General features: G+C 36.4%; 1 protein-coding gene across 1 annotated transcript in view; it reads left to right on the top strand.

Annotated features, from left to right (window-relative positions):
- The window catches only part of LOC108910349 (protein unc-13 homolog B), a 465,101-nt gene that overhangs the window by 340,890 nt on the left and 108,445 nt on the right, over positions 1-15,766 (top strand). Inside the window, exon 13 of the mRNA XM_018715183.1 lies at positions 14,771-14,814. Within this exon, the coding sequence (XP_018570699.1) occupies positions 14,771-14,814 (44 nt within the window). The remainder of the gene's footprint in view (positions 1-14,770; positions 14,815-15,766) is intronic.

The following is a 15,766-nucleotide window of genomic DNA, read 5'->3' as shown; positions in this document are numbered from 1 at the left end:
AAAATTTAACCAAACTGTGCTATTTAGCTTAATTCTATGTTTGTAATACTATTCCACGACATTGATATTTCCTTATTTTCACTATTCTAAACAGTCTTTTCGTTTGAATTAACTTATAACTGAAATGTTTTCAGATCCACCGTTTTTTGACAACTATACACTAGTGTTTATACACTACTTGGAACGAATTGGGATTCGAATACAGTTTTATATGACTAGAAGCTCTTTTTAACACAATACAAATCATTTTACATCTTATAAATACTTTTTACACAACTTTCACACAATTTTGAATCATTGTTTTGACATTTTCAAAATCGCTATATGAAGTTATACAAAGAACTTTAATTTTGATTCCACTTATAAATATAGACTAAAGGTATGATAAACTTTAACTATAGCCTTAGTTTATTGCATGAATTTTATTTATAAGTGTACCTCCACATCAATCTATCTATCAAGCTCTTATTTTTTTTAAATTTCCTCAGTGATACATGACTTTATAAAATTGTACTTTCTAACTTTTCCACTATATATGTTGCCTTTTACAGTTTACTTCGGCTTTAACATTCAGCCAGAAACAGTGCAAATTGAGTGTGAGGAATACTACACGTTATTTTGAAATTTTAGAGAATGTGGTAAAGTTAGAGTCAACGCTAAAGACAAAGCACGGAGCAAATGGTGGACAAATCGCAAACGCCATTACAAACCTTTGCTACAGGTTTTTTGTTCGGTATTCTTTGCGAAAATGCAGATAATGTAAATCAAATACATTTACTTTGTAAGAAGAAATAATTATCAGACATTTCCTTAAATTTTTTAGCAATGTGGACAAGAACTTGCATTCAACGGTTGCAGACGGAACGGTTTGTCATTGCTCACTGTAAACGAATCACCAATATTGACAACGACAGACTTTTTGAATTACTTTAATTGTAATTATCGTTTCATAGAACAGCGCCAAAAAATAAAAATAATAAAATATTGAATTGTTTCCTATATGCACGAAGTAATTTCAGAGTTGTTTATTTATTCCGCCGCGCCTGAGTCACCCTCTATTAATAAATTGACACTTCTCCAGATCGGCGACCAACAAAGCGGAATTTTTAACAAGCGTAACTTTTTATATGTCGCTGCTCGTAAGCCTTTTGTTAACGGGACTCGTATTGTCGCAATTGTAATTATCTGTTCTTTAAGCGCAAGCAGCTTCTAAACTTCTCCGTGGGTGCGACTGAATAAACATTGTTGCAACGGAAACCCGCTGATTAAAATTACATCCTCGTGTCGAAGGCTAATAAAAATGATTCTTTAATAACGTTCAAAAAATGTTTCAGTAGTTCTTATTGCTCTTTCTTTTCAAATATCAGTTATAGGATTATTATTTGTATTAATGTGGGTGCCATTAATACAAAAGACAAAAACACTATCTTAAATAAATAGAAACCCCTATTAGAACCTCAGAAAATATGTGAAGATTTATTATAACCTTTACAAGTCGACCATTTTTCACTGAAATCTTGTTTTGTCCAGCAAACAGCGTAGTAGTGAGATAAAACTCTATGTTTCATTTTGATTATAAAATAGTACGTTCCATGAGGGACTCATAAAACAAAGTACACGCTGACATAGATCGAGGAACAAATTTTCTTTTAAAGCTCTCAGATCCGACTTAATGTTTTTAGAAAGTTGTCTATTAAATTTAACGTAAATTTTATGGGAGATTAAAGTCACTTGAACAACTTCTCGGGATTACTGAAAAGTTTTATAGACAAATCTGATCTCTGTCTAGGGAAATTTATACGTCAGCATTAACCTTGAACAAAATAAATTTCAGACCAGCTTGTAAAGCGTTTTGCCTAATTTAGTAGTTGTATAAGTGTTTTAAGTAGCAATTTATCCACGCAAGAACGTAGTTCGAGCGTTCAATATTCTTAAGTGGATAACAGGCAATTAAAATCCGACTGCAATACAACGTTTTATCCATAATCACATTACAATCATATTTGTGTTCACTGGAATTTAATAAAAACATATTCTCACAACTTGATATTTGTTACTAATACTCAATGAAACGTGTTAGGTTTTGTTATATCTACTGGTTGTTATGCTACGTTGTTTATCAATTATTGTTAATGATATACTCTGTAATAGTTTAATAGTTGATTCTATATCACCAATCGATAGAAACGTTCATATAAACCCAGTTTCCGGAAACGCTTAGTTTATGAGATACGGGATGTTGAAATTTTGAAATATCTCTGTCTAAGTATATCCTAAGATTTTTGACAGATTAATTAAACTTAGCCGTTTACATAATTAGCGGAGTCACCATACCGCGTGATCGAACGTCGACCTTGACATCTTGCAGTTCAATAACCAGAGTTGAAATCTCTGGCCAGCGAATATACAAACCGAAACCAAACGTATTCGTCGCCTTTCGTCACTTTGAAGCCGTCCTTGTTTAATCCGAAAATCTGAAAAACTGGAGACAGTTTTTCCCTTATTCGTTGTTGGGAGCACACGACTTGAGACCTAGATCACCAATCTACTATAGTATCCAATGACAATATCATTAACACCCTGTATTTCCAACAACTCTCAGGATTAGTATTAAGATTTCACCAAACGTAGGTTATTTCCTAAACCATTCCAATTTACTAACTTCATTGCAGTTTCGAATTTATTTTTAGCCCGAACGATTCAATGAAAGAGGGGTAGTTTATGGTCTGTTAATGGAATGTAAATATAGACACAACAACGGGATGCAGACGTACAGGTTTATTTCGTAACGATTACAACGGGCTGAAGAATATTTGCCGCGAAATGTAATTACGGCCTGCCCGACTGGAAGGACGCGCCACCCTCAATGGACTCCTCGGGATTCCGTTAAAGCTTTCAATTTCGATCCGGCTAATCAAATTAGTTTGTTGGAGTACAACGTCCCATTTAATTCGAAATATCAACGTATTTGAGAAATTCTAAGGTTCCGCTCGAGATGCTTCAAGCTTTTACCTTCTCCAGACAGTCTGGTTGTACCCTTATCAAATATAAGATTGCTTTGTTTACTTAACGCGGGAACTTTTCGTCGTTCAGGGTTCGTTCCTATGTCGATCTCGCTTCACTTTAAGATTTGGTTGTCAATACGGCAAAAAATTATTTACAAGTGTTGTCCTGTGCTTGGAATAGTCCCTTTCACTGGCAGTTAAAAATACAAAGGACTGCTGTTGGGATTACTATGGAGATATCACAGCGGCGTTATTTGGGGATTGGTTCGTAAACAAATTAATTCCCAATATCCCTCGAATAATATTCATGATAGTTAATGTACCATCTTGTTCAAAAGATGCGGAAATAAGAAAGTAGGAATATGTCAGAAGTAAATTACACCAAATCTTGAACAAAAAGAATACCTGCGCTACAATTTCGCTAAAAATAAGGGAGACACACTGCTATGGCATCCGCCGCATTGATGTATATTCAATTACGTAAAATACATCTGTTAAAATTGTCATTAGGAGAGATAAGTGAACAAAGTTCTGTGAGCAGCTAAAAAATTGTGTTTCACATGTTGAAATGGTTGAACATTCACTTGTTTTATGACCTGGTGTCAAGTGGACACAGGTAGTCGTCCTCTTGAATCTGTGAATATACTTTACACTGGACGCGAATTAATTCGTTCGGAAATCTATTCGTATAGAATCATATGAACTCTCAATAATTCTATGTACAAAATCATTCTACAACAACGGTCAATTATTACTTTATTATTAAAGCTTAAGGAAAGAAAAATAAATTCATTCGTTTTCCATTACGGTTACTTGAATTTTTGATCCTACATTTTCTTTGGCACTTGATTGTCATGCGATTCGTTTCCTGAACTGATGAAAACAAATAAATTATGCGACTCCGTAGAGTGTCGTAGTAACACAAGATTTTTTAAACCTATTCTTATCTATTACTCAAAATATAATAGATTTATTAATATGAAATAATAACCATAGCAAACCGACTTGCCTTAGTTCGATAAAATCAACAGATTTTGATGAAAAATTGAATAAAACATATTGTTTCAAGATTTGTGTAGCTGCAATATTGTAAAAAAATCTACTTTTTATATAATCTTAGTAATTTGAAACTTCAATAACTTTTTCTTTTTTTTATTTATTTGTCTTTATATAGGGTGATTCACAAATTATGACCAAAAATGAAACCTTGTATTCTTTGGTGAATTTTAAGGGGAGTTTTTCCTATAAAGTTTTTATCTAGGACGCTTCGTTAAAAAGATACAGGGTGTTATACAAAAAATAATTTCAATTTTTTTAAAGTGAAATAATTTAAAATTAGGCGCGTGTGTTTTTGCTATTGGTTTGATGTTTATACTCGTACATATATTTTTTTCTCTGTTAATATTTATAATTACATACAACAAGGGAAGCTACCCGATGAAACAATCCCAAATAAGAAAACTGTATAGTAGCTGTTTTTTACGTGATTAGTTTTTGTCGATAGTGATAATGTGACGGCAAGAATACAGGATATTTCTTTCAACAATTTTGTAAAACATGAAATGTTTCAAAGCTTGAGAATCAAAAATTAATCCCTTTTGAAACATTTTTATATTTTTTCTAAGTATACACAATGTATGAAACTGTATGGAATATTTTAGTTTTTCTTTTTTTTTAACTGGTTAATACCGTTTGCTGAAAATAATAAAACTATTAATTCATCAAATCTTTGTGCCACAACCATGTCAGGGGTTGTTTTTGAAAATTATTTTTGCATAATCAAAAATATGACACTGTAAGGAATAGACGAACTAAACAACTAGTTTTGTTTCGAAACTTTTAAATTGTACATTTACTGAAAAGAATATTGTAAGTAATTTGAAAAGTTACATAAGATTCAAGCTATTAACTGTTTAATTAATAGTTTGAAATGTTACAAACTAAAAAAAAATGACTATACTAATTGCATTACAAATTCCATTTAAATTAACGAAAGTTAAAAAACGCACCCATACAGCGAAATATAAAGATATTGCAGCGAAATTTGTCGTACTCGTGGCACACGACGATCCCCCAAAGCGAATTACAATGATTCCATTTATTTCCAGGTGGATTCTGCGAGAATGAGCCACAATCCAGTCAAGATAACGCTAAAGTGTGCCTGCGCCATAAACTAAACATTTATGTGAACTTAGCTTAGTGAAACGGTAAAAATGCGGTGTAACGTGACCATGCTAGGTGACGGCAGAGAGAGATCGCTCTTCCCCACGACAACGTCCCACCGGCCTCATTCGTGCGATAGTACGTAATAACTTTGCGAAAGATGGCGCAGTCAGACTCCAGAGACACGAACAGACACTTAGTTTCGACGGAACAACGAATTTTTTAATTTAACATATCTTCTGTTACGATGATGGTTTGATTGTTAAAGTGAGTGTCTTCGAAACATATCATGAAGAGGTATTTACGAATCGTTATCAAATAGAAGAATTAAAATGTAGTGTTGATCGGTAAAGATGAGTGAGAACGCGCGACACAGCATGGACCGCGACTCCGACACCATGGCACCCGCGATTGCACAGCAAAACTACGACGCCAACGTGGACTACGTCATCAACGAATACATGGAAAGGCTAGGGACGCGCCTTAATATCCTAGAGACCGAGCTGAAGTACGCCTGGAGGGCCCTGGACCTTCTCTCTCAGGAATACATCAAGATGTGGGAACGCCTCGAGAAACTGGAAGGTTTACTGTACGATCAACAGAGCGTCATCTCTCAATTACTCGATTTTTACACCACCGGTGGAGGTACAGGGGGGCGCACCATGGGACCAGCAACGGCAGCCATGCTGGAGGGACGTTTAGGTGAGCTAGAGGTCATCAGGGAAATCCTGGGCAACGGTACCGTAGAAGACGGCCTTGAGGAAGGTTTGGACGTCACCATGCCGCGGGATCAGTCCAAGGAAATACAGGAGCTAGAGCTGGAAGCAGTTATGGATGAAATGCACGTACCTGACGAAGCCTTCTACAGGAGCTTAAATCAAGCTTACAGGGAGGACCTTGTGGGTTGCGACCCTTCTTGTCAGGGTAGCCAGTTAGGGATGATATGGGAAGAGCGCGAGGAAATTGATGAAAACGGCGAGAAAAAGAACGACATGAAAGACATGGATCAGACGTTGCGACAAAATGAATCTCAGGAAATTTACAGTGCGTTGGACTACAAAGACTATAGAGGCAACTCCCCTTGTATTAGTGAACAAGATATAGCTCAATTATCCCGAATTGACTCCATAGACCACGTGGCGATAGAAAAATTGAACGAATTAGATCGGTTAAGCAACAAGTTGCACCAGGACTCGGTGAACATCAAACACTTGCAGAGGAAATTGTTAGAATCACCTATTTCCGTGAGCGGTATTCAAGAAGAACCTATAGATGAGAAAGCGATAGCGGAATCCACAAACATCGATGAAAAACTTCAACAGATGTATCCGGAAGAATGGAGTTTTTCCAGCGGTGTGCGAGACAAAGATGAACTGTTGCTTCTAGCTAAATCTGACCTGCCTAGCTCATTATCAAATGTGGCATATTCAACAAGGCCCAATTCACGTCTTTCAGTGACTGACACCGATAACGAAGTGGCCGAAGCACTAGCCGGAGGAATCCGAACCCCGACTTCTCCAAGAAGGAGACAAACCGAAGTTACTTCATGCAATGCTCCATACACAACAGTGACAGGGAGGCTGGCTTATAGCGCAGCAGTGCAACACGTAGAATCAGCAGAGGCCGCTGCGGCGGCCGCCATCGCTGCTCAAAATCCCAAAAATCCGTTTTTCTGTGGTAATTCCGATTTGAATTCGCTGATAGCTGCCTCCTACGAGACTGTTCCATGTTCTACTCCCAACATATTTAGTATTAGGTCTGAGAAGGCTCCCTCTCCAACTCTTTCAATATGCAGCATTCGGACTAGACAAGATGGATACATTGGCACGGATGGATCCCAAGACATTTGCCCTTCAGTTAGTCCGCCACCACCAGCGCCCAGAGATGTTTGCGAACAGTTTCTATTACCTAACAACACTTTAGTCGCTAGTTCAGCTTCTAACAATGTCTTCCTGGGAACTGCTGATGCAGTGCAATCTTCGTCAATTAGTCAAGAACATGGACGGTTGAGTCCAAAACCCCACTCACCGAAATCACCCAAAACATCCCCCAAACGGAGCAAGTCCCATTCCTCCAACATCGTGGCTGCTAAATCTGATTCGGGTCTTTCATCTATGAGTGGGTGGTCTAGTCTGGAGAAGTCCCCTGGGTCTCCAAAGAACGGAAATTCCAAAGCTGCCTTAAATTACTATGCTGAAGCAAGACACCCTTATAATAATCGACCTCTAACTCCTAGCCCTCCTCTAATTCAACCAAGTCCCGCTTCTGTTAATTCTAAGCCGTTTACTGAATCCTCCGTTGATTCCAAAATTAATCACCCTTCTCAGATTTCATCCAATTTCCTCCCAGGAGGTCATCACATGTCGGCCTTCACGACTGTCAAATCCCCTTGTAGCCTTGAAAACATAGACGGCTATGGAAATTTTGTCCCTGCTCCCGCCCCAGCGTCTGATATAAACGTCAGTCCTCGTAAGAAAACAGAACACCACGTTACTAGAGAAAAACCAGAATGTATGTACAGAAACGATCAACCAGCCATATACTCAGTGGCTGGCAGCAATAGGGAAACTTATACGTCTGTATATACCAGCAACAGCGCAGATTACATCTCTCAGACGATTAACTACCCAGATTTAGTAGAGCCTTACGAAAACAACGAATATTTTAATGCACAACAGAAACATTTTTATAATTCCTTGTCATCGATGCCTCACACTGGACCCGCCATTGACCCAACCCATCCCCGAAGAAGGTCATTATCCAGATCGTTCTCGACCAATAAAGGACCCGAAAGCATCGCGAATCACGAAGGCTATAAGACTGCAATGTACCGCACGATGTTCCCTTCTGGAAATATAACCGACGCCCTGTCATATTACCCAACCTCCTCGAGGTACGACTCTGCGGTAGCAAATTTACCTCAGGGTGACTACAATGATCCTTCAGTTTGGCTAAACTGCCCTTCGGAAGGACAGTTTCATGACAGCACCAGTACGTCTAGTTCGATGAGATCTGTCGAAACGTCAGACACTGGATATACTCAGAGCCCTTACATGGACAGAAGGCACCAACACCACCCACAACACCAAAATATCCAACAGCCTATATACGAAAATCAACAACAGATAGAACAACACAATAAACAATGGAACCAAAGGCAGGAAATCCCGTATTTAGAATTAGATTTGAGGAATCGAAATGTACCAGAGTACGTGGTTCAACAGCAGCACGTACAAAATAAATACTACGACCCAAGCGGCGTCATCATGACTCAATCAGGGTACATAACAATTTCTTCTGGAAACGAATACACCCAACATCCCCGTGAAGAGAAAACGAAAAAGGTGAAGAGAGGTAGCACGTTGAAATCAGCAATGACCTCGGTGAGCCATTGGCTACCTGACCTACATTTAACGAAACGACACAGGTCTTATTCCCTACCAAGCGGATCAAAGAAAGACGACATGGAAACTGTTCGAACCTCAAACGTTAAAAGCAACGTCACGGCTAGAAAGAAGAAAAAGAACGCCATCGTGTCAACAGTATCGGGGATTCTACAGAAAGCAAAAAGGAAGAGTCATTCCCAACAGTTCACCCAGTCATTGTCTGATCCCGAACAGTCAGAGAATGAATGGACACTCAATAGAACCAGATCAGTGGTATCTGAAGATGACAGAAGTGAAGATAGTAGTAGCGTTTTCTCGGAAAATCAATTCGAAAGAGACTTATTCCCTAAAATAAGCACGACAAAGAAAGCCACGAGTCAGACGGAACATAAACCAGAGGAAGAACCTCAGTTACAACCAGTCTTCGAAACCATATCGTTTCCAGTGGACAACCAAGATGAGGAAATAGAAAACGGATTAGCAGAAGAAGAACATTCGGGAAAGAGTACAGAGAGCGGGTCTAGTAATATATTCCCAACTATCGGTGATGTAAAACGGAGTTCTGGATCATCAGAAAAAAGCGATGAAACTATCATCACCGACAGTAAAATGGTGGTGGTGGTAGGTGGAGCCTCTATGGAGTTTGCAGTTTCTAGAGCCCTAGGAAAATACAGACAAAGACATTCAAATTCGATGTCTGATGATCAACTAAACGACGAGTATGGAGTAGTGATTGAAGAAATCCTTGATGATGACAATTTGGTAGATGAAAATAGTTCTCAACAGTCAGGGAAGTTATTAGCAGAACAGAAATCAACAGACAGCCAAAACAGTTCCGAAAATAACAAACCGATTTTAAATGACGACTCTACCATTTCAGAAGGTAGTCCTTCCACTATAAGCCTGAGATCTCAAGCTAACCGTTTTCTACCGAAACACCAGCAAAGTTTGGAGATACCTGGACATCGAGACGATGACGACAGCAAAAGCACCCACTCTTGGAGGAGTACTTCTCGTGTTTCTTCTAGAAGACAAAGCACGGAAGATAGCATCGACAGCGAAGACGAGTGGTATTGCTATGAGCTGCGCAAATTAGAAGAAATGGAGAGGCAGACTCAGTTAGAACAAGACATGGGGGCAACACTCCACGAGGAAGAAGAACCCCCAGAGGAGGAAATGTACGAGCCCGCTGAAGAAGTCAAAGAGAAGATGTCTTTCGTACTAAGAGAGCTAAGAATGAAAGCAAAAGTCGTCGAAGGAGTATTAAACGAGAAAGATAACAATTTACATGTTATCCAGTCCGCCAAGCGTAGAGGGAGCAACAGGGGATCTTTCCAGCTGGATAGCGCCGCATCCCTCTTTGAAAAAATTAAACACTATCACTACGACGAAGAATTTAACAAAGAGGAGCCGATACTGCCGATGCTGCCGATACTGCCGCAACCAGAACCTGAAGTTGAATATCCTAAAGATGAAGACGAAGAACGTTCTTCTGGGGAAACTTCAGGGCCGGATAGCCCCCACCATAGCACTGACGAGTACGATGAAAACGAAATGATGTTAAATGATGAGTTTGCTCGTTTTCATTTAATCAACGAAATGGGTCCATCGATTGAATGCGGACAGGAAGCGGTGGAGACACCTGCAGCTCTAACGATACCTAAAATAAAAGTAGATTCGACTACTGCCTCCCAAAAGGAAGAACAGCCTAAAGAAGGCGGTCAACTAGGAAGCAAGTGGAAGCTTCTGAAAACCTTGAAGGAACGAAAAGCCGAAGAAAAGAGCAGTCAAGGAAAAGTGCCCATAGAACCGCCAGTAGAAAAAGATAAAGTAAGTATGTTAGGTATGATGCAAAAGTTTTATGAAATTCATGTGAAAACCTAAAAAACTCTGTTGTTGTTAGTTGTTTTGCACCAAATGTTACAAATTACCAGCAAATGTAAGCTTTGCCTTCAGAAATTGTTGTAGAATATTAGGAAAAGACACCAATACCCGACGAGGAGCTTTACTTCCTTAATATACATTCAATAACAAATAAGTCAATTCCATATGCAGAAGGCATATTAATGCAATGTATTCTTCCATTTCAATCACCATATCTCATCTTCATATCATCGTATTATAAAGTGTATTAGAGTATTTTAAAACAGCTAATCAGTGTTCATTATTGTTTGCCCCCATAACAAAGTATTACTACATGTGAATAAATATTTTTATTAATATTATCCACCGTTTGGCACTTGTTAGCAATAATTTGGATCTCGCCAACCGTTTCATCTCATAGGATTTAAATCTGTGAACATATTAGATTGGAAATCTGTTAGAATGTAGTCGGATACACGTTTCCAGAGATTGACATTATGATGGTATTCGGAAAGTAAAAACGTACGCAAAAAATTCGCAGCGAAACCGGGAAAATATTTCACAATAGCGCAATACGAATTTTAAGTAAATTATTGTATTTTGATAAATAGTATACCTACTTCCATCACAGACTGAACAGTAGACTGCTTTTCATAATGACAATCTCGCACTAGAGAAGCCTTGTTTTTAGTATAATTTAAGAGGGGATATTGCGAAAAATGCATAGGTTATGGTGTGCCGTCCAAACGGTTCGCTTATTTTGTAGAAGTTGGACAATTTTGAAATAGACCAGGGCGGATCTGTTTTGAGGTAGATGTGAGAGGGGGCAAGCATTTTTTTATGGATTACCTTCAGTACAACTCACATAATAAAAGTGTAGATCTGGGCGAGGTCCGGAACATTTTCAAAATTGCAAAAAATTCTATTTCATGTAAGTATTTACTTATATCTTGGAACCTATGCATTTTGGAAGAATATTGAATTGAATTTTCCACAATATACTGTAAGTGAAAAATGTTTAAATTTATTACCGATGTTGCAAAATAGCAGTAATTGATGGAAAAAAGCCAAATAATCAAGGTTTTTTGGATAATTTTTTTTAAATATCTTAATTGCTCCGAGGGCATTCTAATTTTGGTAAAAAAAACTTTAGAGTGTAATAAAATAACACACCAAATTTCATTAATGTCGGTTCAATAGTTTTCGCAAAAAAATTTTTTTTAAAAAATTTTCGGATTTTCAAAATGTTGCACAGCCTCAAATAAAGCATCTAGATACTTGAAAATTTTTTCACATAATTCGCATTTTGAACCTCCGAATTCAGTCTCGGAGCGAAAGCCCCCTCCCCCACTTTTCGTGTATTGAGTCACTTTTCGCGCGTGCGAGCGACAGCTTTTCCGCTGATTTATCTATTTTGCCGATAACTTATGGATATGAAATTTGTTTTCAGCTTAGAACTCGGAAAAACGAAGCCACTGGATCAAAGATTATTGCTAAATTGTTTATAAATTAACGGTAAATGCCGATAAACTTTGATCGCTTATATCTCGAGAACCCATAAACGGAATTTAACTTTTTTAAAAAAAAAAAGAAGCGTCTTTCTGAGTAAAAAACTAAATTGCAAATTGATAAATGTAATCTAATAGTTTAAAAATAAAAAAAAAGAGTGTTAACTTTAAAAATTTACTGTAGTCGTTCTAATCAACCGATTTCAATTTTTCAATTTTCAAAAATTTTCAACTATCTAGATGCTATATTTGAGGCTGTGCAACATTTTGAAAATTCGAAAATTTTTTTCAAAATATTATTTTGCGAAAACTATTCAACCAACTTTAATGAAATTTGGTGTGTTGTTTTATTATATTCTAAAGTTTTTTTTGCCAAAATTAGAGTGACTTCAAAAAACTCATATAAATAGGTATATTCTTTAATTTTTCAAACATTTTTGTATATTTGAAAATGTTCCGGACCTCGCCCAGATCTAGGGATCTACACTTTTATTATGAGTTGTACTGAAAGTATTCCAGCAAAAATTAGCTTGCCCCCTCTTACATCTAAGAAGTGGTCCAAAAGTCCATAATGAAATGATACGAAAAACAACTTTTTAAGCTCTATATTTTAATATTATTTTTATTACCATGCATTATATTTTTTCAAACCATTTTTCTAGCATATATTTATCACACTCTATGATATACCTACATTGACATTTTGTATCTAGAAAATAATATTAAAATTGGCTGTTTTCATAGGATTTCAATATAAATTTGAACAATTGCTTTGTTAAAAGAGGAGATACATAAAGTACCAAAATTTTAACCAAGTACTAAGTAAAATGATCAACTTTTGTCTAATCAAGTTTTCCGAAAAATCACATTTTTATCTTTTATTTTGTACGTGCTAAAATAACACAAATGAGCTGCCTATGAATAAAAGAAATACTTTAGTAATGTTTTCGAATATTTTTTTTAAATGTCTGCCTACCCGCGTTTTAATCCTCGTAATCCATTATACTTGAAAATAGTCAAACGTCGTAATAGAGATTTCCAATATTTAAAATCATTTCTCTTTAGAAAACACTCTGTCACGTAAACACAGAAACTTTTAATGTATGTCTATTATCAAAAGTATGGATGATTTAAAAAATGTTTTACTTCAAGAGTTAAAAGGAGCTTAACTCGTATCGATCTTAACGCAAAAGAGGTTATACGTTTGAAATACTTTGTATAAACCAGCAAAATTTACATATACAGGATGATTTAATCATAATGATATTAATTTGAATGGAAGGTGGGGAAAAATTAATAGAAAAATTGAAAATTAAAAAAAATATTTTCAAATCATTATGTAAACCGCTTTTCGGACCGCTCCTGATCTACGAAAATTTCTCAAGAGTGAATCTTGACCTACCGTTTTGTGCGGTCATTAACCTAGCTTTTATTGACTTTTTAATCCGTAGGGAGCTATATCGATTAAAGGCGACTTTTTAGCTAGACACATGAACTGTATAAGAATAAAGCTGTTCAAAGATATCATGTTATCTAAAACTTAATGCATTTATGAAATTCTTAACATGAATGCAGGAATTTAAAACTTGTCCAGGTACTTCCTCAAATGTTCGCAAACTTCAACTGGGAATAAGTCCGAGTTATTGAACTCCAGGCCGTTGTTCCACCTCTGCGACATATAATTTATGATGTCATGATGAACTTCGGATGAATTATTTATTAACCTTCCGAAAAATATTAAATTCCTAGGCATCTAAATTCAAAACAGCGGGCCCGCGCCTGCGGATGAATATAAAGACAACCGTTTAGCATATTGCCTACCATATTTTACGGAGCAATCTCCTCTTATCTGACTGCAGCGTTTCATTCCAGTTCGCCCGGTTTTTAACGATCATTAGTCAACCGACTTAGGGCCCTTGCACATTGAACAGTTCTTCGCCAAACGCCACCACTGTGTAAAGTTATCGTGAAAACGCCCTGAGTGAGGGCAGAGTCAGCATTAACATAAAGATATGTTAAATCATATACATTTTTAACTAATGACGACTGACTAGCGCTGAATTACACTCACAATATCTAGTAAACAGCTAGAGACCACCAGACATATACCGATTTCGAACTGATTAGTTGTCAGTCGCAAATAGGTGAGGCTACATAATCTAGCTAGTTTTGTTCTCTTAACTGCAGACGTAGAGTAAGTATAGGTGAGATGTAATATATGATAAACTACTACATCTATGAATGGTCGCTGCTATTCAATATAACTATTTTTAGGTACTATGAAAGCAATATCGGTCCATAAACTCACCTGATAAGAACTAATATGTTCGAAACGAGTGGTTTCTATTGCGAGTATTTCAAAGCTGGTAGGGACATTAATTTGCAAAATTCATTTCTTTCATACGCTAAGGATTTGCTGCCGCGGCAAAAGAACCGCCTCGTGTAAAAGGAGACTAACAGTTTACAACGACAATACTGTACTGTGTGTAAGCGGCTTTACTCCGAATTCACCAACCTTGTACTTTTTGCGATATTCCCTCTAATTATAAGATAGTATAGACCCTAGCAAGTGTACTTAGACCTATTATTCGCAATCGATGTCATTAGCAGTATTCAACTTTATACGCTTATAGGGAAACTGCTTTATATAAAAAAAAGACATTGTGCTAAGATAATAATTTTGTCTCATTCCAGTTGTTTGAATTTCTACGACCCATTGTTATTTTTAAGATTGTAACATGTTTTTATATTAAATAAATGTTGATTTATTTTTTTATTGTTAAGCCCCGTAGGGGGTTGTTTTGTTGATCAACTATTTATGTTATTTTTTTTGGTTTTTTTTTAGAATGGGTCCGGCATCGGCGGAGATTCTGCAGGAAGGGCGAATGGGTAAGCAGCATTTATATCAATAAATTATTAACATAAGAACTAATCATAGCTAGTGTATATTTATAAAGAATTAGGTACCTAAATATTAAAGATATGACTGAAATAGTCAAATTAAAATATTAAAGATAATAAATTTAGGGATATTAGAATAAAAATTGGATTTATTCCCGAGCAAAACTAAAAAATTCATGACAACCAACTAATTAGCAGCGAAAAAGAAATTGCAAATCAATATAATTTAAACACATAGTAAAAAATTGACGGAGATGTAACGAAAAAAGTCAGTACAATGATACTTCTGAACATGAATTTTCAATCGATGCTTAGTGTCATTGATTACTTGATGTGGTCGTTCATTGTCAAATTTTACTTCGATAAAGTAGAAAACAGAATTATGTGCAATATATAGGGTGTGTTTTTTTTTATTTCGTTTACTTACGTTAACTGATAATTTTTGAGATACTTCTATATCTATGACATTTTGTATAGGTGGTTTATTCAAATAGCTGAAAATGAGCATAGATTTTTTTACCTAAAATAGAGATAGCTAAGAACACCTAAAACAGTCTTTTGCTTCTTGCTATATTTTTTTGTCGGTAGAGATTTTGAGAAAATGCAATTTTTTAATGAAAAGTTGCTTTGTTTGCTGTTAGACGTCAGTAAAATGTGGATGTCAGTTGTTCACTACAATTATAAGTTGTGGAGAACCTTCAACCTTTTGCCAAATCTATATCTTTCTTAAACTTTTTTTATGATTTGTGGTAATTTGCACAGGCCATGTCTGGCATGTCAAAATTTGCTTTCGAATAAGAGATAATTTGATACGAATTATTGTCAAAAAAGTGTTATGTAATTATCTATTTTTCAATAAAACGAAGCACCTTAGATAACTTTTTATGCAGTAAATAATGTACCGGGTTATAAGAAACACGTGTTTTCCCAAAATCTCTAG

Source organism: Anoplophora glabripennis, unplaced genomic scaffold, assembly GCF_000390285.2.
Source record: "Anoplophora glabripennis isolate ALB-LARVAE unplaced genomic scaffold, Agla_2.0 scaffold1, whole genome shotgun sequence".
In the NCBI taxonomy this organism is placed as follows: domain Eukaryota; kingdom Metazoa; phylum Arthropoda; class Insecta; order Coleoptera; family Cerambycidae; genus Anoplophora; species Anoplophora glabripennis.
The sequence above is the reverse complement of the archived record's forward strand: the minus strand, read 5'-3'. Positions and strand labels throughout refer to the sequence as shown.